Below are 24,700 nucleotides of genomic sequence, written 5' to 3' on the forward strand. Positions count from 1 at the left end.
TATCATTTCCAACTTTAGGGGCAAAAAGGACATCATCCAGACGTTGCATTTTAGATATGTTGTAAATATCCCACCGATGTCATACTGACACTTTTGTTGGAGAGAACACTTACCAGAAACACTGATTTGCAGTTTTTATGTGAATCGTGAAAGAAATGAGCGGGAAAGCTATTTTACAATTTGTGAATTGGACGATGAAGAAATTCTGTTACAGTGTGCTGGTTTATTTCCAGCTTGGTTCTCAAACAGTTCTTACCATTTGGTCACATTGTAGTGTTCATTATCAAAGACATCACTTATGTATACGGCCTTTTTTTTATTTACTTTTTTTTTTTTAGCACAAGAGTCTAAAATATAACAGTGAGGTGGTGCCTGTTCTGAAAGGTATACCGAGCTTAACACCAGCTGTAAAAATAAATAAAAAATGGGCAAAACCCAGATGGAATTCAGAGTGTTAAGGCCAATTTATAAAATAAAAATATGGCTTCGGTGGACTGCAATAAAAGTTGAAGGAGATGTGCCTGCAGTTTGTATGTACGTAATGAAAAAAGAAAGGCCGATATAGAAAGTAGCATATTGTATTCCTCATAGTCGATTTTGGGGGCTGCAGAACATGTAATTGGAAGGGTCAAGTGTGTGCTTCCCCCCCCCCCTCCCCCCGCGAAAAATTATCCGGCTATGCCACTGATAGCCAAGGGTAATGTGTAGATACAATATCCAAGGTAGCACCGAAAGCGGGAGTGAGGGAGGGCTGGTCCCCATATAACTCTCGTATTCGCCAACGCTTATGTCCAAAAAAAAATTGTGTTCAAACAGTTCGTACGTGAAATCGACACGAAAAGGCAACGCTTTAGGTATGTTCACACAAATACACTCCGTTTATCTTGCATGCGGTTTACAAAGGGAAGAAAAGAAGATAAATCGTTGCGGTGGAGTATAACTTGTTGCTTCGCGCTCCACGGATTCGATTGACGTCAGATATCGTGGAGCAAATTCCGTAATTGAAACAATAAAAGCGACGCACACACCATGCAAGCATATCGATCGATCGACTTCGCATTGATATGGCATACCATTGTTACGGCGCGACTTTGTTATAAGGAAGCTACAGCCTGACATCGCAGGTTGCGTAACTACTCGTTTGGTGACGCTTAGGCGAATGGCGATGCTGAACAGCGCTCAATTAGAAAAAGAATGAATATATAGATAAGCGGTAATAAGTAAACAAGGACTATGGGGAATCTTCGGCCGACCCTAGGGAGATCTCGGCCGAGAAAGGGGGGCGAATGGGCGAACCACCTGAGTGTATTGCGGAGCAGCTGGCTTTCTCGTAGTGGTGTGGGCAAAACGACGCGTCCAGACCCCTCGCCGTCTTGATCCGTGAGTGTCTCAAATCACGCCGCTTGGTTGTGCATCTCTTATCGCTCACGGTGCCGTTCTTATCGCTCCGTCTGCCGCGATACCGGAGCGAAATCGAGAGGAGTTTCTTTTGGCACAATCGTTTGTTTTCCCGTCAAGGCGCTGGACCTACGAACGTCGCGTAGCACTCGATGCTTGTTCTAAGTAGAAAACTTAAAAAGTTCTCCGTGCCTGCGTTGAGGGAATGAGACGACGTTGTCGGTACTTTCAGTTTGACTTCTGCTTGCGTTAATCGGCAGTGGTTTCGTTCCGAGGAAGCTTCTGGTCAAGAGGACTTGCGAGAGAGAGAGAGAGAGAGAAATGCTCCGGCATTTTCAGGGCTCCTCGACCGGCCGGACTGCCATGTCCGGGGTTTTCCATTGGTTTCGCCTGTTGGCCGGCGGCATTTGCCTGCCCCTGGTGTTTCCGTACATCGTCTACAAACTCTACAAGCTTCGATGGGGTTCGCTGAAGACTGGCTGCCTGCAGGACAAGGTGGTTCTCATCACAGGTGCCAGTTCCGGCCTCGGAGAAGGTTTGTTTTCCTGTTCCATCACGTGTTTTCTCTCGTCCCGCCCAGCCTAATCCAAGAGCATTAAATTAACCTATAAACAAGATAGCGTGTTACATATAAGGCCTGCAGAGCATGAGTGCTAGCTCCGATCAGCTGTTACTATAATGCTAGCCCGTCGTCGGTTTGTTTTCTTCACCCGTAAGGTCGCATGATTGTGATGTTTGTGCATATGATTCACGCCACTCACGCCTTTTGGCGCTCGATCTGCCGCTTGATTCTCGTTTTACTGACATCATTTCTTGAGCACTTAAATTTGACGCCTGCAGGCAGCGTTGTCGCTTAGAAAGTCTTGCATACTGTGGTATATGGTGTCCCAGCTAACATTTAGCCAAGCTGTTAAACGAAAAAAAAAAAAAAGAAAGAAATTGAGAAAACGCGTACAGTGCAAGACACCATTTTAAGAGCTTTGGTGTTCTGAACTGCTGAGCAATACCACATATTAAGAGGACTATGACCGCTGCATGCAGAAGCCAAGTCGGCATATGGATTCACGGTCACCAATGATCCTGGCAGAGACCTGGGCAGTTGAAATGTGTTCACTGTGGCACACAGAGTAAGTTAACAACGTAGATGGAGGAACAGTGTGAAGCTTTGCACATTCTGGAGGCATGTTGTTCTACAACATTGAAGGAATAAAGGTCCAGAAAGCCAACAAGGACTTTGGTCTTCAACCGTGAATAGTCGATCAACGTACATAAGCCAGACCGTCTAGCCTTCACTTTGGTTCAGTGGTATTGTTGTTGTTTGTGTATGATATGAATTTCAAATTAGTCTAATGTTTTTCGAGGTCCCATGAAATTTCTATTGTTTAGGTTTTACTGCACTTTTTTGTTTTTTTGCAATTTGCAGCCTTGGCCCACAAGTTCTTTGCCGCTGGCTGCAAGGTGATTCTCGCCTCCCGTCGCGTTACTGAGCTGGAGCGAGTCAAGGATGACCTCATGCAGTCTGTGGCGGTGAGAGCACGCAGCCTTTGCTTGTTTTGTAGTCGGCAGCACATTTGTCTCTGGAACGTTGAACTTTGCACGAGGAGATTGGGGCTAGGAAATTCCGGGGATGTTGCTCCTTGGCGAGATTCCTTCGTATGGCCAGTAGCCATTTGAGAGGCAGTTATAGCTTGTCCAATAAACTTATTCCCCTTTGCAAAACGCTTGGTTGTTGGCGGCTTAAACATGATGATGCTCCCTAACAGCATCCACTTATCTGATCTGATCATTCTCTGATCTCCTAACAGCATCCATTGGGCGGCAACAAATAGTCACTCAGCCTGCGTAAGCTAGTCGCGTTTCACTACATCGATTGCAGTCTAGCATTTTTCCTGTCTCTACTTTTGTTTCTTCTCTTTAATAAGACCTCTCTGTCTTTATATTGTTAAGTTGCCTCTTCTTGTGATGACCCTGGCTCCACCCCTCTGCTGTCTTTTCTACACCAATACTCTAAATGAGTTGTCATGTTGGTAGCACCACCTGGTGGTGCAGAGTTTAACTAGAGAGGACACAGACCTATTGTTGTAGTGGCCAACCATATTCTACTTAGCTGTTGGTGCAAAACGGTGGCAGCATTTTTTTTTTTCTTTTTTTCATGTTCAACAAGAACACCCACATAGCAAGAAAACCTGTCGAACATGTCCTGCTTGGACAAAGCTTCAAAAGATATTGCTATCGCTGTTGCTGCCTTCGGTAACCCAATATTCTGTGAAGGTTAAGACGTTTACGGACAAACTAAAGGTCCCTTTTAGTATTACCCAGCGTCATTGTGTGGTCGTCATTGTCACGCGTATGCAACAAATAACCCTCGCTGCTTTTTGAGTTCAGCCCAGCGTACTACCTGTGGGAGTCGTTTACCAAGGAATGTTATGTGTCGTTGCACAAGCATGCCCAAGTCCACTCACACTGCTGAAAGTTAATTGAGATGATTGTGTCAGTCTTGCAGAAATATGCTGTAACGGAACATATTATGTGTGGCCTACGCGGAAGGGTCAGCAGCGAGCAACAAGGGAAGCTGACAAGTCTAAGCATTGGCTCCAGGCTCCTTGTCCGACCACTGTACTGATATCACTTCAAGTACCCATCTCCCTGTGACACATCTCTTGCTTGTATACAGAGCGAGTAACACATGGCTTAGTCCTTGTGGTGCCTGGTGTTTCAGGCATTTCCATCCACTGTGTTGCTATGTGTTTCTTTTGAAAGTGAAAATTTCAATTTCTCCCTAAGTAATACATTAGCAGGCTTTAAATTTGAATGCTATTTATGGACCATAAGTTGCTGAACATTTTACAAAACATTTTTAAATGTAAAATTTCAAACAAGGACAATGACATACCTAATTGTTTCTTTTTTTTTAAATTAGGATAGTTGGTGTTTCATGGGCAGCTTGGCCTCTTCTTTACTCATGCTTTTAATTGAAGACATCTGCCTTGTAATCAACACAAGAATCATCTGAATTGGAGCTCATAAGAAGTTTCTGAATTTCTGCATCATTAAAGAGACATGTGCAGGCTTTTTGTGCCAGTCTGACAATTTAGACAGTGAGAGATTCTACCAACAGGGAACCTTTGTTGTGTCATTTGGCACATAAAAACAATACCTGACGTAATACAATTTTAGTTTAACGAACTTTTGTATGGAACCAACACGCAGATGTCACACGTTCCTGAATTATCTGACTTGCAATGGCAGAGAGTTTGTGTAAAAAAGTGGGGCACAGCTTTACTCGGGCGTCGCCAGGGGTGCGCTCTGGCGACCGGACGAGTGGGTACCTGGGTGCGGCAATTCAAGCAATTCCATTGGCTCGTGTATGGGATAGAGTAGAAGGACGCACACTTGGACCAGTCATAAGCGTATGGTCATCAAAGTAGACGGAACTTGACACTTGCAGCAGCCGTCGGGACACCACACACCGGCAGTGGTCCAGCTCGACCTGGCGGACCTGTCGTCCATCACGGAGAAGGCTCAGCAGGCACTACGCATCCACGGCCGCATCGATATTCTCATCAATAGCGGCGGCATCAGCTACCGCGGAGAAGCGTGCGACACTTCAGTCGAGGTGGACGTAAAGCTCATGATGGTCAACTACTTCGGGCATGTTGCACTTACCAAAGGTTCGTTACAGTCAAGCCAGTTTAGTTATTTATGCAACCAACTGTCGTACCCGGGGTTCTGTACACCTCCTCGAAATGGTTGAAAGATTTTTTGGATTTGGGAAATAAACAGATTCAAGGGTCCTTAAAGCTTCTTAAAGGGACACTAAAGCGAAACAATAAATCAGTTTAGACTAATGACCAGTGGCGTAGCTAGGTCGTCTGGCACCCGGGGCCCATAGGTCTTCTGTCACCCCCCCCCCCCCCCCGGGGTGTAGTCGAGGAAGGCGAGGATATCAACAAGTTCCAGGTGTCTTCAGACGTATATGACACCCTCCCCCCTCCCCCCCCACTGGCCCCTTGCACCCGGGGCCCACGGCCCCCCGGCCCCCCCTATTGCTACGCCACTGCTAATGACGCATTATTCGAGAACCCTGCAGGCAGTCATTTAAAAAAAATAGTTCGATTATTAGATGAGAAAATTGAGGTCCAAGTATCAGTATTTGAATTTCGCGCCGAAACCCCAGCGCCGGTACGTCAGCGTGACACCAGGAATTCCAAAGTATGTTTTCGCATTTGGGCCGCGTTGGCTGAATAAAGGTTCCCGAAACTTGCCATGTTTAATATTTGGTTCCTTTAGAACACAATGTAGTCAATCTGTACCGCTATATATAATTAGTAGGCCCTAGAAGATTCCATCAAAATCCAAGACATCACAGCCCCCAGGTGTGGAAACCTAAGTAGGCGTCGCCGCCCGTATTTCGTTCTTGCGCTTTTTCTGGCTTACCTAACGTCTTATCGTTGTAAGAGTGGTGTTTTTGGTGTTGTAGAACGGTAATTTACTTATGCAGAAGAAATCATTTTTCACTTTAGTGCCCCTTTAAAAATAAATGTGCTACTCGAATTCCTTGACAGCTGGGGTTGGGAACAAATGTTGAACGTTCAGTATTACAAACTCGGCGTAGGGGCTATGCCGTGGACACCATTGGGAAACAATCTTGGATATTTTCTTTTGAAAGTGTCGCTAAATTATTGCAATGTGGCATGTCCCGGAGCCGCCAACAGGCTTGTTTAAATTGCCGTTGCCATTGTGGAGCTAGACAAAGCCAAATCAAGTGACCATGCTATGCTGCCATCTCGTTGTTTTGCTAGTTGATTCACACCGCCACCATCATGACTCCATTTTTTTAGCTGTAAGCCCTAGAAATGCCTGGCAGACAAGCACGTTTCTGTGAGTTGACTTTACCACAACAAGTAGCTTAGTTTTTCTGAAGCCAAACACTACTAACCATCATGCCAGAAGGCTGTTGACATCATTACAATGCGAAAGTCAACTTCAAAAAGCGACCCGAAGAGTTTGAAGCGCATGTCGAAGGCAGCAGCTGCTTAGCTGCAAGAAATTACAGATAAGAAAAAACAACATTTCACTATATTTCAGTGATGTGTACGAATAAGGCTTGTTTCCTCCTCATGAAATTTCAGACTTTGGCATCCTTGAAATCCTTCAACATTGTGTCAAACGTGCTGTGCAAACCCTGGTCGGACCACTAACGATATCCGTGGTTGGGGATTACTGTCGTGTACTAGGACTTGGCATACTCAGTTCTTGTTTTCCGGATGTTGTGCCCTCTTTAGTTGCCTTTATTGTAAAGGAAACTGTAATGTAATATGGAGAACACAAAGTGGGGGTAGGTCCAGTGGCTGCTGCGTTCTGGTGCTGAGCCTTAGATCACGGTTTTGATTCCCAGACAGATTTAATCCCTCCCCCCCCTCCCCCCCCCCCAGAGTGAATATCATATTTGGTGTGCTGCTTTGGGATGGTATGCCTAATGGATCAATCAGTCAATGAATGAATGAATGAATGCACGAATAAATGCATGAATGAATGAATGAGTGGAAGTGGATTGTTACTATGCTCATTACAACAAGGCTCTGCCTGTTCTCTTTCTTTCCTTTCTCTTCTTTCTTTTTTTTTTCTTTTGTGATGCACTATTCATGGGCAATTGTACTTTTCTTTATAAGTGTCATGTGTGTGGGCAGAAGATTAAGGTGGACCAGAGTTTTTGTAATTGTCCCGTTTGTTCTATTTGCCTAGGCCGAGTTGCTGCCGTTTATAACAAGTGTATGAATGCTGCTGTTCTGCTGTGTACTTTCTTGGTGTACGTGCCACAATCCTGTGCACCGGTCGTACAACTTCAATAACTACTACTCTTCAAGATGCGGCACCTAGCATTAAGGACCAGTGCATTACAATAACGGGGATCTTTTCAATATGCAGTAAAGAAGAAAAAAAAAAGGATTGATATTTTATATTTATGAGACTTTGCCTTGCTTTCAAATGCAAATATTCAGAGTTCTCATTTTAATCCAGAACTGCAGTTCCTAAGCACAGCCAATTTGCTAGTCCAATAAGCACAGCACATTTCATGCATGAATGCATCGAAAGTTGTGTTTCTGTTCCGTCATCCCACACAGCGGTTTTGCTTTTGTTGTCAAGTCGAGACTGGTGAGACCAGCCATTGTAGTTTCACAGGCTGCTTTAGTAGAAGAAAACTAGCAAGAGGCAACACAAGTAACAAACAAAAATAACAACAAGATGTGTTATTAACAAGTGTAACAAGATGCGCATTGGGTACCATTGAGGCGTCACCAACGGAGCTGGCGGGGAGGTCCCGATGGCCGAACAAAAAATGTCAGTGACTGCGTGATGCAGAGGCAAAGCTTACACAGCCAGATAGCAGGGAGAGGAACATTTAATGACGCACAAGGATGCATCACTTACAGCAACGTAAACAGGACATCGCAGGGTGTTGCAGAGATTGGTCAGCAGATGTGCTACAGAACCGACATACTCAAAACAGGTGCAAAACCATAACAATCATTCTTCCGGGTTGTACGTCATCCATGTTACACTGCACTACATTTTCTAAACCATTTTTTTTTTTCGACCAAACCCACATTCGTCTGTTATCTTCACACAGCTTGTGTCCACACACGAGCCGCTAGAGTCGCTTCCTTCTGTATTTTTGGCATGGTCGTGGGTGCACAGAGCTGTGGGAACGTCGATTGCTCGGCTGCTTTAGCATCTAAGTGTGGTAAAAACATGGCACTAAAACGCACCAGCGGACTGATGGAGACACAAGTGCCTGCATCTTTTCTGTTGCCTCCTGTGCTTTAGCACTACATTTTTTCACTGTGCGCAGAGACTTGGAGGGGATGTTATTCACTGAGATGGCTCAGTGGCTATGGTGCTGCGCTGTCGAGGTCGACGTTGTGGGTTCGATCGCGGCTGCAGCAGCCGCATTGCAATGGGGGTGGAATGCAGCAAACGCTCGTACACTTAGATTTAGGTGCTTGTTTAAGAACCCCAGGTGGTCAAAACTAATTTGGAGCCCCCACTACAGCGTGCTTCATTGTCAGATCATGGCTTTGGCATGTAAAGCCCCAGAATTACTTTTTTTATATTTGGGAGGTCGGGGGGGGGGGGGGGAGGAGGAGGGGAGGAGTTAAGAGGCTAGCTGAAAGGTTCGCAGATTTACCTATAGCATTCTGGGCTTCTGTCTAATTCGTGGGTGATTTTATTAAGAGTGACTCAGAAGTGTGTAGAGTCGTGTTGCTTAACTTAAGGACACAGAATAATTATTGGCAGTTTCCCGTTCCTTGATTTCTGTACTATCATTCTCTAATAACTCCATCCCCAAAATTAGTGGGAACATTACAGCAAACTAGTATGGAGCGAAACGTGAGCTGGTAATCGTGCCTCGGGGCTCGGAGCGTGATACAAAGCCACTGCCAATAGGTTAAACTTGCCATTATGGATGGCCTTGTGGATACTTACCCCGATTTCTTTTGCAGCGATACTGCCCAGCATGATTGACATGAGAGAAGGAACCATCGTTGCCATCAGCAGCGTGCAGGGAAAGATTGGCCTGCCATTCCGCTCAGCCTGTGAGTTGGGAGTCTGCACCTTTCTCGGTTTCAGGCGTGTGGTATCGATAAGAAAGACCCGAAGCCACTTAGGCATGATGAGGATAGATAGATAGATAAACTTTATTAAAAGAATAATCATAAAAACCGCTAATGGTCGGCGCCCTTAGTCCAGGGCTCCGCTGGCTCTTGCCATCTTCTCAGCTCTCTTAATCAGCTTGAGCTGGTCGTCGAGGGCGCAGCTGGACAGCAGTGCCTCCCATTGCTCCTTCGTTATGTTCCTGTCTGGGTGTTCTATGTTGTGTAGTGTGCACTCCCACGTAATGTGGTATAGGGTTGGTGTGGCCCCGCATGATGAGGACTGACTATCGCACCTTACAGTGCGGCCCGTATTGAATCCTCAGCAAGGACTCGCTTGGTCTTGGACGTACAGTATCGGTCATGAGATCCCAAGCCACTCAAATGGGACAAGAACAGATCACAGTGTCCAGGTGGTCACATCTAAATCAGTGACAAAAAGTTTGCCTAGTCTGGAAAACACCGTGGTGGTCAAACATTTCGGGCTACTTATGCATGACAAGAACTGGCCTTGCTTTGTGGAGTACCCTGTTTTGAATCCTCAGTGCATCTGAGTGCTGAGGATTTGTTTGGTCTGGAATGTACAACCTCGATCAAAAGCTTCTAAGCCTTTTTCAAAGCATAATGAGAATTGACACTGCTACGTGGACTACAGCCTGTGCTGTGCACTCGGCACTTGAAAGTGCGAGGAGAAGCACTCTTTACCACCCTCCACAACTCCGGAGCGCCAAATGTTTCAGCAACATTACCACATGGTACGAAAGAAAAACATATCTTATCTGAATTGCCACTTCAGATATTTTTTTTAGATATGATAGAACAAAGGTGTGTACATTTTTCCCATTTTGATGTCACTGAAACCGAGCTCTCAGATGACACCAACATCATATCGAACTTTATTTATGTTGTAAATAACTACATCTGTAGGCGTTTATTCAAGAAACATGTTTATTTAAGAAAAACATGTTTGTGCAAATTGCAGCCTGGGAACTTTTGACCAAGACTACTTTTTCGTAGTGCGTCTCACCATAAGGAAGCTCGCTTTAGTGCTAGCACCTCTGCTACTGCTCTTTCTCATCGTGTAGAAGCTCAGCAACACCCGAGTGTTGCAGGACTTCTACGCATTCTGAAGTGTCTTATCTGAATTGCCACTTCAGATATTGTTTTGAGATATGATGGAACAAAGGTGTGTACATTTTCCCCATTTTGATGTCACTGAAACCGAGCTCCGAGATGACAACAACATGATATTGAACTTTATTTATGTTGTAAATAACTACATCTGTAGGTGTTTATTCAAAAGGAGGTCCCGTAGCACTTGGCTGAGAGGTGCTTACAAGGTTTAAGAGCGACCAACTAGCCATCTACTTCCCAAATTGTTTTACTAAAACACTCTACACATGCAATTGAAACTTGCAGCGCAGGTCCAATCAGAAGTGTTTCTAGATGTGTGCAACGTGTTTTAAGTATTATTTTCATTGTTGCTCTCGCTTTTGGTGCACTGCCTCAGTGTGCACAATTGTGTACGCACACCTCCTGAATGGGCTAAACGACATCCTGGCTGCATTTCTTTACAGACGCGGCATCCAAGCACGCAACCCAGGCCTTCTTTGACAGCTTGTTGGCTGAAGTGGCACAGTATGACGTCCACGTATGCGTTGTCTCTCCGGGTTACATACGCACCAACCTCTCAATGAACGCACTCACTGGCACGGGATCAGTCTATGGCGGTGAGTATTGGCAGCTGAAGTTTACACGTTTTCATCACTGGCTGCGTGTGTCAGCTAAGCCCTATAGCCGTGGTTAGACTTTGTGAGTGCAGCCTCTGCGATTGCAAGGCAACATCAGCATCACTTTATTAAACACCAGACACACTCCATTCATTTCACACCAATGGTTAGGGTACATGTACATGTATGGGTACATGTACGGGTACAGATATAGGGTATGTTCAATTCGCCTACACCACCTGAACCAGTTCACGAGGTGCTGCACCATGCCATTCGTTTCAGCGGTGCAGCAATGGCGCCCACTGAACCACGACGTTCGTTTCAAAAGGTGCAGGGCTGGTTCATGATTTTGCTGCACCCACTTGACTGTCGGTGCCGACTTGGTGCAGGTATACGGGTGCAAAGCAGCGGCACGGCAGACGATGCAGCACACAGGCGCGAGCTCCGTTAAAACAACGCTTATGCACGTCTGATGTGTCTACGCAAGTGAGTGGTGTGTATTTGCGCTTCAGAAGCCGATCATACCTGCAGTTCAGGGCCTCTCAAACGTACGTACTCCAAGCACATTAGTCTGACAAAACATAACACCTACACCGCTTCTGCACCTTTGCATTTGTTTTGAGTGTTTCGCTGGATCTGCACCTCAGGAATAGAGCTGAACAATTTCTGAACTACTGCCAACCGCCGTGAACTGGTTCATAGTCGTGCAGGCGAATTGAACAGACCCATAGAGTTGTATAGGTACAGACCTGTATTGGTATCTATTATACCGAATGGTAACTGCGGAACAGCTCTGTGTGCTCACTTTGTCAAAAACCCTGCTACCAGCTTGAAAACATGCTCATTGTGGTAGGTTCGCCAAATGCCAAAAAGCATTTTTGGCTAGAAACAGGCTTTATAGATCATCTAGAGCCTTTAGAGAGAGGCTTGTTCGAATATAAATTGTCTGGTTTAAAGCGAATTCGAAGGGAATAGTACTTAGTACATAATTTCAAAGTGGATAGTTCAAATAGTCATGGAATTTGCGTAAATCTTTTGGCACAACAGCCAGAGATTGATAGGTCTGAGAAAGAATAAAGCCGTTTCATTTCAAGGAACAGTTTAAAGCAATAACATATCTTGCACAAGAAACATATTTTCATGGAAAGACGCATGTTGTTGAGCATTCTTACAATGCCAGGCAGTACTGAAAAATTGTTCACAGAATTCTTGCTCAGTGTTGTAGTTCACTGTACTTAAAATTTTATGATGGGCGAAGCTGCGGGGGCATTTCGTGTTTGCCCTTTGCGTAGCCCAATGCGCATTGCACATCGTCGTGGTGCCACAAAGTGCAGAGTCACACGTGAACTTGCTTGCATGATGCCCGCAGTTTGGACTATGTCGTGCAAATTCACCCTGGCACCTTCTGCCAGCACGCGAGCTTAACCTGTTTCGTTTGGTACACAGGCGAACTTGGTAGGCACAGTCACTGTAGTTGTCGGCTGGTTGCCCTTGGACCTGAACACCACATCTCAAGCCTTCAGTGTAACCCATACATGCGATCTCGGGTCCAATCACGAATGAGCCATTGATGCAAACATGTCAGCGTAGCGGCAAACTAGAAATTTTTGTATCCCTGCCCACTGCACAGTAGACTTTTTGTCACGGCTGCACTGCCTTGGCTGTAAGGCCTAACCCAGGACAGTTTCGCCGTAGGTTGGTGACCTGTGTTGCAATGTGGTGTCCTGATGACGTAGATCTGATCACAGCAGTCGTACTGCTCTAAAAAAAAAAAATGTTAAAAACATCTCATCAGTGAAAGTGAGAGTACAGGAGATACCAGAATAGCAAAAAGTTTATTTTGACTGCCATTTTTCAGACATAGTGTGTGCGAATCATGTCTAAAAAATTTAACACCACCACCATACAGCAAACAAAACTTCAGTTGCTTTATATATTGGTTCAATAATTGAGGTGTCAGTGCTATGTGAACGTTCAACTAAACGAGCAAGTCCGAAAGGTCAGTAAGGGACTGCTTTGGCTTGCCTCGGCTATCAGCCATGTCGATCAATGGCAATGCGACTTTCTCACCTAAATCGCAACTGTGATATTTGTTTGTTTCGAATGCTCAGAAAATTCCGAATGCAGAAATTCAAACCAATGCAAATATCTCATAGATATTTGCATTGGTTTTGCATATATTTGTGATATTTGCACAATATTAGATCGAATATTCAAAGATGTCGAATGTACACACAACCTTAGATTTACCTTTACCTTAGCATTGAAATTTTGCACCTGATTTTGTTGCTTTATTAGGTAGCTTTCGATCCTATAATTACAGTGCAAAGTGTAACATCAAACACATGATGAATGAATAATTATATTATTTACTGTGACTTATTTAAAACGCATGCCAAGGGTAGCATGGTGTTTAGTGTTAAGCAGAGATCAGGTTACATCATGGAAACTAAGATTGGTGGTCACATGGCATTACAAAATATTGATTCCATGAGCCAGTCAGCCAAATTCTTGAAGGCCACACCGTGAGGTTCAAAAAATCCTTCACGATGAACAACTAGCCCATCTTGCTAATATGGCCCTGTCACCAGAAACGTTCACATGCTACCAAACTGGCTTTTTTGTTGTCCTTCCTCCCACAATGCCTTGCATTCAACACAGGATAAGCCTGGTCCTGTTGCTTCTTCGGCAACACGAAGCAGCCCATCTCTCTTTCTTTCCCCTTTTATCCCATCAAGCGCGTAACGCACTAAGCCTTCAGTGGCATGATTACTATCTTGCCTGCATTCGCTAGACAGGGCTGACTGGTGCACACACCGATCATGTTTGGTACCACGTGACCACCCGCCTTCGATTGCCGCGCCGCCCTGCAACCCGTATTATAACTGAAACTGCGCTGCACTTGATTAATGCTTTTAAAGTGAAAGCTTTACTGGCTGCGAACTTGCAATTTCGCCGTGGCGGTGCTCCGAGGAGGCACATGACGTCACAATGCGCGTCTCGCCGCGGATATTTCTCTCTCTCTCGCTCCCTAGTCACTGCGCATGCGCCACTAGTAGCACTGAGCCACAGGTGTTCTGCCGCTGCGCGGCACCGCGCCTTTCCGCCACTGCCATTTGGTATGACGTCACATCGCGTTCCTCGGCGTTGCGCTCGCCTCCGCTCGCTTCGCCAGCTGCGTCGCATGCCTGATAGCATGTCGGAGGATTGAAAAGGAGAGCTCGTGTGCGCCGCAACCATAGTTGAGGCGGCAGTATGGACGGCGGCAATTCTGATGAGCAGGAGGAGGCCTGGAATCGACATCGTATCGAGATGAAGGGGAAATGAATCGCCCAGGAAACTGACGAACCGCGCCGAACGACTAGCTAAACGCCGCAACATAGCTAGACAACCAGACTAACCTGGACTTGCAATCAAGATTAACCAAGGCTAACCATGCTATGCCTTAGCTTTCGCTACGTATATCCTGACATAGCCGAGCTAAGCCACTGCCAATGTTTAGTTACATCCATTGAAATATGATATGGCTATTCTTAACAACAACCCTAAGGATTCAGTGCAACCTCCTCTGCAGTGCACTTGCCCTGTGGGCCTCCGTGATCCATAACATAGTTTCAGGAAAGGAGTGATAGTAAAAGAAGTTTGCCTCCGCCGTGACTTCATGAAAATTAGTGAATGTAAAGGAAAACAGTAATAAAATTTGCTTTATGTAGGAGATCAGAACAGTTAAGAATGATTATATGATTACGCAAGGTGCAGTATTGCCTGGGAATTCGAGTTAGAGGCCTGACTATACCTCATTTCCATGCACTGCAAACAGCAGCTATCAGGGGGAAGAACATTTCAGTCAAGATTACCAGGAAAGAAGAAAGAAAACAACAAGAAATTTTAGATTACACCATCCTTTGGACATGAAAGGCCACATCAATTCAAGTTTTGAATTGACCTATACAAATTATTTGATCTATACAGATTCTCTTCAAATTGGACGTAGGTTTATTTGCCACTTCACCTCTACGTTGTCATCAACTGTGCCATGCTTTCAAGAAACTCAAATTTCACAGCATAACTACACAGTTTACAGATGTCCACTAAAGAAAATGAAAATGAGACAAACAAATTTTCTGTTAGTGCTCCTTAGGTACTCCGCTGCATGAAGACACACACTTCTACGAACATGCAAGGTAAGCACAATAACCGCATTGCTTGCTCGTTTGTTTGCAGTGATGGATGAAACAACTGCTACCGGAATGGCTCCCGAGGACGTGGCCGACATCGTCCTGGAGGCAGTGGTGAACAAGCGAACTGACGTGGTGATCGCCAGCTTCATCCCACGCCTCGTACTGTTTGTACGTGTGCTGATGCCCTGGCTGTACTTCACCATCATGAAGGGGCGAGCCAAGCGGTTGCGTCTGCAGCAACGTCGGGTCCAATAGCAAATACTGGCGCGTTTTGCCCAGCGAGAGCGCGGGGGGCGAACGCTGTGAACTGTTCACCATTCTGCCACATGCGAGCTAGCGTATCTGCAGCAACTTGCTCACTGTGTTGGAGAGGTCTCTTCGGTTTGCCCTGCACTGCAATGGCTGCGTCACGCCTGTGGGAATCTTTGCAAGCGGGTAACATTGGGGGGTTGCGGAGGGGGGCGGGGGGGAGTGTAGTGTCGTCTGCCAACAGCACAGAAGTAGACGACGCAGCACCATGCCACTGGCTGTATCATAGTTGTCTGATTCATTGTCTGAATCAGTGCAACACAATTTGGTGCGTGTCGTCTGCTTCTGCTTTTTATGTGATATCTGCTTCTCTGTCGTCTGTAAACAGCACAGAAGCAGACAACTGCTTTTGGTCTGTTGCCTGCTTTTGTGTCGTTTGTTAACAACACAGAAGCAGATTACTCAGCATTTAAAAACGTCTCACATTTATGAAGTTTTCAACTCTGCTCCGTGTTAGTCCAGCTTGCACAGGCAGCTCAAAGAGGCCTCGAGGCACAAATTGGCGTGCCAACTTAAACGGAGCGCACCTGGGGGTGCTGTGAACTGAGTGGTTCTCAGGACAAACAACTCGTTGATAATTGAACTGACAGTGCTTTTGAATGCTATCGACAGAGAATCTTTAGCAAATTTACAAAGGTAGACAGTTTTCTTTTTCTATATGTACATAATTTAATACTATTGTATTGGGGCACAATGCTTCTACCGGTATTGAAAGAAAAATATAAAGGGTTGTGGCTGCCGCCGCATATGCCTAGCTGTCGCACGGCTGTTTTATTCCTGCTTGACCTCGCAGAATTGATGACCTACGGTCACGAAAAGAAGTGCTGCCTGTTATTCACAGGTATCGGCTAACAATGCACCCACACTGGTCTCTTTTTTAACAGAAACAACTGTTATTGCAGAGTTTACCAGTGGATCATGTGGAGACTCATTTGTTGCATTTAGGGCCCCACTATGCGTTTCCCAAGTCAGCTTTACAACAAATTATGCTATATAAAAATGTACATGCATCAAGCAGAGATGCGGTTTCACTGACTTGTATTCAGAAACACCATCAAACATTGAAACGTCACGAAATGCAATAGGATTTATTTGTATTTTGCTTGCAAGTGCGCAGAAACGCAGTAGAAGAGGTAAGCAGACCCATTTTAAATTGATGAGAGAATAGAACAAAGAAAAGTGGAACAAAATACAATAGTAATCATAATAAAGATAGGCACAAGTGCTTGGGAAGACGTATTCATTCTTGACAAGCCATCAGCGGACTGGCCACAGATGTACTTCATCACTGTCATTCCCTCCAATTTCAGTACAATAGCACAGTCACATTACAGATGATTTCTTTAGTTGGCACTCCAGCTTGTCCAAGAGACTGCTGAAATTTGAAGGTCTGCTACCCAAGAAGCAATAGTGGGCATCATCGGGCATATGTATATATACATACACTCAAACCTTGTTATAACGAAACGAGATATAACAAAATAATATATATAATGAAGAGAAATTACGCTTGAGAGTGCCAATAAGGTTCATATTGTAGTACTTGCAATAATGAATGTAACAAAGTAATGGATATAACAAAGTAATTTTGGCTTTCCCCTTTCAGCTTTGTTATAACAAGGTTTTGCTGTATTCCGTGCATCCCAACTAACATTAGCCAAGCTGTTCATCAAAAGAAAAGATTTTTAAAAAGCATGTTGCGAGATACAATTATAAAACATATGGTGTTCAGTCTTCAGAGGTGTGATGATCAAACACCGTAGGTCTTGAAATCGTATCTGGCACGGTGTTCTTTAAATCTTTTTCCTTTCATTGAACAGCTTGGCTAATGTTAGCTGGGGCGCCATATATATATATGTGTGTGTTGGCTTTGACTGTTGTTCATTAGAAGGGGGTGCATGGGTTTCACGGGATCTAATCTCAAAATTTTCGCGAGGTACTTTTCACAAGTGCTCGCCCCACTTTCGAGCTCACGCACCATAATGAGGACTGCCTAGACCTTGCAGTATGCCGTGATTAGCGAAGGTAACAAAAATGGTTGCCTATGTTCTGCTGCATTCCTAATGCTGTACGACATGTACGAGGCACAGTGCGCAACTTCAGGGAGAGAGCGGGGCCTGTATAATGTGGCGATGACTTCTGCTCAATTCTACGCCACTCTTATCAACCATCGTTTCATGATCTGCTGACCCCCGACGACAACGCGGGCAAAGCATCGCCCTGACCTCTGACAAAGCCCAAAAAGCACAAAGAAGAATAGCATCTGAAAAGGCATCGCTACAAAATCCCGGCCCAGCTTTCTACTGCAGACGACGCAGCAGACGACGTGCAGATTTTGTTGAAAGCAACAAAGCCAGTGTGATCATGATCGTTGCTGAATCGTGGTATTGTCATGCTGCGCTCGTGAAACATTCTGTTAGAAAGCTCATCTCTTCAGAGCTGTTGAGCAGCCTGGAGACACCTGAACAGCAACTAAGCATCTTAGCTGCAATTATGCACGTGGTTGCTTCGTTCGTTTTGGCAGCACCCCTCCCCCCCCTCACAAGGGAGTCGCTTCAATCGCTTCCACCAATTCGCCCCATCAGTTTTGTAGCCAACGTTGCAGCTCTGGTAAGGATCAAATTCATGTGCAGGGCTCCAGACAGGCTTCGAGGAAGGAAAGAGATAAGTAGAAGGCAGGGAGGTTAACCACAATAACGTCCGGTTGGCTACCCTACACCGGGGGAACGGGAAAGGGGGAAAACAAAGATAACAGGGAAGACAGGCTTCGAAGGACCCATCACAGCAGTTCAGTGGCTACGCTGTTGCTACTGCTCAGTGCGAGGTCACATTTTTTAATCCTCGACCGTGGCGGCCGCAGTCCAGCGAGGGCAGATTGCAAGAAATGCAAATTTGCTGAGATTTCAGTGCATGTTATTGGAACCCGAGGTGACCAGAGTTAGTTAAAAGGCTTTAACTGCCGCGCCCCCTCATGTTCCAGTTCCATCTTTTTCTATATAAAAACCCATAAAAAAGAATGACATCATTGTTGCATAGCACACATAAATGTACCCACAGTGTAGACTCACTGTTCCATATGCTCACTCCTTTCTCATTCACCAAGGTACTTCTTTTTCACATGCAGTTTAGGCTGGATTTTGATTTAGAGATCGTTATTCAACATGTTCAAAGTTTATGTCCATAGATTGTCATTCCAGCTCTCATCATTCTGCTGTACATACATAGTCAGCCACAAGAATTTAGAGGACTTGGGATTTGCAAAAAAAAAAGACAAATTCCCAAAAAGCCTGGGTATGCACAGCATGGAAATCAATGTTTCGATATTAAGTATCTTTTGCAACCTATGCGGTGATTCATAAAGCCAGAAGCGCCACGCCTCAAAGAGCGGGATTTCTCAGCAGTCATGGAAGACATACCCTGCTAACTTTTGTGGTCGGCTACATCGTGTTTCTCTTTGCCCCACAGGGATTTTCCTCTTTCTGTTGACAACCCAATTCAGAACATAGTCTGTAACATTTGTTTATAGTACATTGTCTCCACTTCCAAATACGGGCAGCATGGTCCATAAACGGGATTGCCTAGAACTTTGGCACTATCCTATATTCTGTTTTTACTTGGCAGGCAGTGCTGCGGATGATACGGAATAGTGCGGTTATAGAAGTCCCACTCCGCACACTTTACAGTGCAGTTTCTCTTCATCTGTGACGCTTTCTACAGACTAACTACTTCATAGATTACGGCTACTAGTTCTGGACGTAAATTTACGACAGGTTACTTATCTGCCCACTCTTGCACTTCCAGTGTGCGATGTACCATGTTCTGATCGCAAGCATAAGCGGTGCTCTGTCGCCACTAGCCACGGAAGCGTATCAATATTTTAGTAAACAGGTCATCAGTTGTAGCGAATAGGTCAATATCAGCGACGCCTTCCACGTAATAAATGTGATATGTTGCGACATGAAAGCATGAGGCTTAATGTTACATTGAAAAACATCAAGCTTATCTGTATCATTCTCTGATATGTGATGCACTACCTTTCAGTCAGGGATGTAAGCAGCGAGAGTAGTCTCTCTAGCTTTCGTAGTGTTGACCGAAACGTATGAAATGGAGTATAACTAAATGAAAAAAATTCAGGCACTCGCCATTTCCCAGGTGAGTGAAACATAGTTTTGTGCCATTGTAAAAGTGGCATTTCCATTGTGAAACCTCGAAGGCATTACACTAGAAGGCCCTTTTATAATCCTTTTGTTATTACTCACTCAAGCAATCCCTGTGCACATCAGAGGCCCAAGAAAGGTGTTGTTATCACAGAAAAAAAAAAAAAAGAAGGAAAACTGTGCTGTTTCTTGTACAAATGATACCATCGCTGTTTCCGAGCAGCCCAAGTTGTGTGTGTGTATGTTAAGCACTGTTGAAAGCACTGTACACTCTGCAGTTTGTTTTTGTCATTAACCTCTTCGCCATTTCTCACACGAACAAGCACAAGAACTGCTTCCAAGTAGTATTGGGTGTTGCATCGTTGATGGAAGCAGACACAAACACATTTCCTGCCAAAACTGCTGGCTGATTGGTGCTCAAAGTCCCACCGAAGAAGTTGAAAGCGTATGATGCTTTTATTCAAAAGAAAGAAAAGCTAAAACAGACGACGTTCCCCTTCAAGCATGACAGCCTTAACCAACAGTCTGTGCAAGGCTTAGGAGCTAAAAGCAGCAGCCTTAGTTGTTTAAGGTCAACTGCAATGAAAGTTTGAACTGCATGTCCAGTTTCAGATAGTGTAGATAAGAGCAGCCTCTGTGCAAAGCTTTATGTTCGAAATACAAGTGGATTAGTCACAAGATGCTCGCAAAAGTAGGAGTTTGTGATATGCCAAAGCTGGAAGAAAAAAAGAACATTGCCGTTAACACTCGCCGGAAGTGGCACAGAGCTCGTAACATTGAGAAATAGCAAGGCACAACCTCCGAGGAATGGCAGTGTGGCAAAAATCTTGGCAATGTGCTGGAATTTGCGTCGTCCGCTAGCCCCCAACTGCCCACGTCGTCTGCTTAGGTGTTATTGAAGGGTTGTTTGCCAGTCTTGCAGCCTTGCCAAGATTGGTTCAATGGCACATTTATAACCAATTCAGCCCAAGTGAAATTTCGTTGCACTTGGCTTTTAACAGCTTGAAACCATGTAGAAAGAATGGTAGCATGGCTCCTTGTTATCAGATGCGTTACTCTACTTACCTAGTGCTCCCATAATGCTCAAGTGATGCACTGGTACAGTGCTGTTCTTATTGTTACCCTCACGCTGTTGCTGTTTTCGTCTCCAAATCACTTTGCATCTCGAGGACCAACGCTGCAGGCATTCTAGAGTCTGCATTGGCGCGAGCCAGAACCGCGCGTGTGCATTTTTGGTTTAATGTTGCTGACCAGGCCTGACATGCCGTCATGGTCTGTAGCTTACACAGTGGGCTGTCTGCCGTTGTCCTAACTCAAGCACCAGTTTTGCTGAATTTAAATGTCTTTTTGTTCCCCAGTACATTTCCCAGTGCCAGACCTGCTTAATGGCTTGTGTACCTGTGTCACCTGTTTCCTTATCTTCTGCATAAGTAAGTGTATCGTAAGTGGGCATTAATGTAACCAACATAAGTGTCATGTTTACTAAAATGTTTGGTGCTGTGTCGTTCCTAAGTGTAAAAATGTCCCCTGCCCTATGGATCTCCTGTGTTATGGGAATTAGTCGCATCACAGTACCCTGCATTACATAGTCGGCGCAATCTGTGTCTTCTGCATAAACTTAAACCTAGTCGTCTGTCTCTCCACAAGTGATAGTGTCCATTATGTTGCTAGAGGGGCAGACACAAAAAGGCAACTCTAAGTCAAGCTGAGATGCAAGGCTCTTGTTTTAAACTGTCCATATAATTGCTCACTGAGAACAGAGCTTTCGTATGTGGGGAAAATAGTAAGCAGGTCGAGAGCGGAACAACGCTGAAAATGCGAAGCCTACTGCCAATAGTGTCGCATGTCCTGCTTATAAGCGATAAGTAGTAGTCAAGTACTGATGATAATGCTGGTGAAATTGCAGCTGGCACACGACCGGAAATGTGGTTCGATCAAGTTCATTAGGATGTCTTACAGAATAATTTGCCAGATCTGCCTACTTCTTTCTGTCCTATTGGCACCATGTGAAGGAGCATGGCACCCTCCGTGTACGTGCATCTGATTCGAGCGAGGACACTGCTGCCTGGCAATGACACGAATTCATACCCTGTGTCGACGTGTTAATCGCAGTGTTTGCGGTAGCGTGGCGCCCTCTGTGTGTGGACAAAGATGGCAGTGGCTGGCCTCCGAGATTGCTTGCAGAGCACATGGTAGTGTGGCACCCTCTGTGTGTGCACAAAGATGGCAGTGCCTGGCCTCCAAGATTCCTTGCAGAGCACAGGTTATGTGCACTGCGTGGGCATAACTCCTTGCCAACCCGCGAAACAACAGTTGCAGCGTTGCTCTACAAGTTGGAGCAACGGGCGCGCTGCTCTCGCTCTCGTTTTTCTTGGTGTCTGAGCCATCTCCTGGTCTTTGGTGTTCCTATAAGTGGAGGAGAGCTGTGTGAAACCCAAGCCATGAAACAAAAATGTGTCGAGAATTCGTGTTCTTGCATATTACACGAACTTTGCACTAGATGTGGTTGTGACCATTTCTCATCTTCCAAACCTCTCTAAGTTATTTGCGAGCCCAGTGCGAAGTACATCACATCAACAGTACAGTGCAAAATGTTTTTGTGCAACTAATAATTTGTGTGCATCACCAGTAAAATTGTGCCAATGCAGCTAATAAAAATGGTTCAGCCAGCTTAAAGCAATAGATTTAGTAGTTTTAAATTTCGTTACAATGTATGTTCTTGTTGAGGCTACTATTTGTGTACAGCTGCCGTGGCCAGGAAGTTTTTTACTGTTTCGCGTGCTGTTCATCACTAGTGATAATTCAGTCATAATTAGCAGCGAAGTGCAATTAAACAGGTGTAAGGACAGTGTTACTTAAGCACAGGATAACCTTGGTGTTGTGTTCTAAGGGGTAAAAGGTACGGGAAAAAGCAGCATATCAGCCAGGAATTGATCGACAGTGGCCAAACACTGGAAGTATCAACCTCTTGGAGCCAACATTTTGACAAAAGGACTTGTGTTTGTTCCTTTGCTGAAACATTGGCTGCGTAGAGTTTTCGGCAGGTGCTGCTAGAGAGAATTCTGGCGCTAAAGTCTACATAGCTGAAAGTTTGGCAATTCAGCCAGTACGGGAATCATCGGTAGTGTCTATGGATTTGCCTAAACTTCGTCCTTCTGGCTTGAAACAGCTTTGCAACGTTGCAAATTGAGCGCTTTCAGCAAAATATATTGTGCGACAAATTCAGTAGCTTGCAACGACGACGCACAAGTGCGGCAACTGAGAAAGACAAAGCAAAATAACGCCACAAGAATTTCTGAAGCCGCAACCACAAAGATCAGACCAATCCTTGTACCATACATCATTCCTGTGGCGGCGTCCGGAGTTCTCTCTAGTCATTTTGCAAGAAACTCTGTGGTTGGTTCCAAGCCAACTCTGTGGTTGACTTGCGTTGTTAAGCCACGGTTCATCGCTTGAAGGGCCACGTTCTTGGACGATCACTTTCGGGGATACAATCACTTTCCCTAGATTTCACGTCACTTGGCATCAGACGCACCGGCGCCTATGGACGACAGTGGTCCTGCTGCTACTGTGGCAAGTGTTCTTGGCAATCTGCCAGGAACACTGAGTCACGCGAAGTCTTGCAAAAGCAATCACATGCCCGAAAGTGATCATCCGAGAACACCACTCCAAGGTTTCCCTCATCTCGGCAAGCTGGGAATGTATCAACATGGTTCTACCATGCTGCGTGTCAAGGTACATTCACGATACCGATAATCATACTAGTACCTAGCACATACGGTTGCATCGTCATCAGTTATGTCTTTGGCTCTAACATGCAGTTGACAGGGTAAAGCATACAAAGGAGTCCAGCTATGTGACTGCTGCATAGAAGTTTTCAAACAATTTTACACTTTGCCATTGACAGTGTGGCATTTCTCCATAGTTGCAGTTTCGCTTATTCTTTTGTGTCGGGTAACGAAATGTGGTGTAGAAGGGACAGTCGGTGTTGCCGTGGGAACAGAGCAAAGCTACAAAAGAAACAATGCAGTTTCTTGATTGTAGCCTCACGGTAAATTCAGGCAAATGCCAACGTGCTCATTCGTGAACCTTCTTGCATTCCTGGATGTCCACGCCACTCACTTCATTTACTTTCACTGTGTGCATGTTACAGGTGCTCGCCTTTTTGTCACTGAAATCCGAAATGTTGTGTCCTGTCACACATCTGTTGCTAGACAGACTTTTGTAATGTGGCTTTTAATTTAATTCGTACTTACTCAGACTAAGGTGAAAAACTGTTTTTTGTCAAAAGTACGGAGACCAGCGCTTTTTCCTTCTCCTCGTGGAAGAAAAAAAAACAGAATTTGCAGCGAGATAAAATTTTGTGCTCCAGATCGTTAAGTACACCACCTTACACTGTTACTTGCCCTAGCTTGCCGAGAAAAAAATATGCGGATTTGCCTACGACTGCACCCTTTGCAGTGAGTGACGTTTAAAAAACATGCCATCTGCGTAATTTTGCGAGACCAGTTTCTTTTAATCACTGGTGTTGCAATGCAAACACGAAGCAAGGTGCAAACAAAGGGAAATTTTCACTTCTTTTATTTTTGACAAGCCAGGCAAGCATCAGTGTCAACTGTTATGCTGAACAATGCGGACCATAAGTGCAATGTTGATGCTACGTTTGAGCAATGAGCAATAGTTTTATGACGCGAAGAGAAAGTGCAGGTCATGCCTCATAAATTAATTGCCAGCGAGATTTGCGACACGCGCCAGCCAATCTCTGAGGCCATAATAAATTGTTCCATGCTAACCACACTAGGGGGAAATTTGGCGCTTACGTCTGCATGTGCTGCAGTGCGGCGTTTTACCTAGCACGGGATTGGTGGGTAGTAGATGGGATTTGCCCAACATTTGTCCTTCTAGCTTCGAACAACCAATCTGAACAACCAATTCCTATATTTAATCAAGCCAAAGTTGTCATACGTCGATGCTTAGCCTTGTTTAGCATTTCATTTCTACTGTCACACAAATTTAAGAATGTTACAAATGAAATGTTCAGAATTGGAACACCACTAGTAATTGTTCATGGTGATTGTGACTGTCCAAATGTCATGTGGATCTAGGGACAAGCACGCTCGTAAGTGTCGAGACTAACTTGCATGCCACAATGAATTGTAAACATAGAACACTGAAGAAAGGGAAACTTTACGCGGTCAGCACACAATCCAGCCAAACCACATGGAACAAAGGAAGCTACAACGTACTTGCTCAACAAAGCCACCCCAAAC

General features: G+C 45.0%; 1 protein-coding gene across 3 annotated transcripts; it reads left to right on the top strand.

Moving 5' to 3' along the window:
• Nucleotides 1-1,282: 1,282 nt before the first annotated feature.
• Nucleotides 1,283-16,027, top strand: LOC142590060 (dehydrogenase/reductase SDR family protein 7-like). Of its 3 annotated transcripts, XM_075701902.1 has the most exons (7): nucleotides 1,283-1,380; nucleotides 1,738-1,933; nucleotides 2,822-2,925; nucleotides 4,847-5,069; nucleotides 8,904-8,996; nucleotides 10,631-10,783; nucleotides 15,008-16,027. In XM_075701902.1, the coding sequence occupies exons 2-7, from the start codon at nucleotides 1,762-1,764 to the stop codon at nucleotides 15,217-15,219; spliced, it is 957 nt and encodes a 318-aa protein (XP_075558017.1). In that variant the 5' UTR covers nucleotides 1,283-1,380; nucleotides 1,738-1,761; the 3' UTR covers nucleotides 15,220-16,027. The 3 variants fall into 3 exon arrangements, with proteins under 3 accessions (XP_075558017.1, XP_075558016.1, XP_075558015.1); XM_075701901.1 differs by having other exon boundaries at nucleotides 1,320-1,933; nucleotides 4,850-5,069; XM_075701900.1 differs by having other exon boundaries at nucleotides 1,321-1,933.
• The last annotated feature ends 8,673 nt before the right edge of the window (nucleotides 16,028-24,700 follow it).

The sequence above is a fragment of the Dermacentor variabilis genome, chromosome 8 (genome assembly GCF_050947875.1).
Source record: "Dermacentor variabilis isolate Ectoservices chromosome 8, ASM5094787v1, whole genome shotgun sequence".
NCBI lineage: Eukaryota > Metazoa > Arthropoda > Arachnida > Ixodida > Ixodidae > Dermacentor > Dermacentor variabilis.

Excerpts from the sequence above, each read along its gene's own strand:
- LOC142590060 (XM_075701900.1), top strand. The coding sequence starts at position 1,720 with ATGCTCCGGCATTTTCAGGGCTCCTCGACCGGCCGGACTGCCATGTCC. Across the intron at positions 8,997-10,630 it reads CCTGCCATTCCGCTCAGCCT|ACGCGGCATCCAAGCACGCA; the intron begins GTGAGTTGGGAG and ends ATTTCTTTACAG. Across the intron at positions 10,784-15,007 it reads CACGGGATCAGTCTATGGCG|TGATGGATGAAACAACTGCT; the intron begins GTGAGTATTGGC and ends GTTTGTTTGCAG.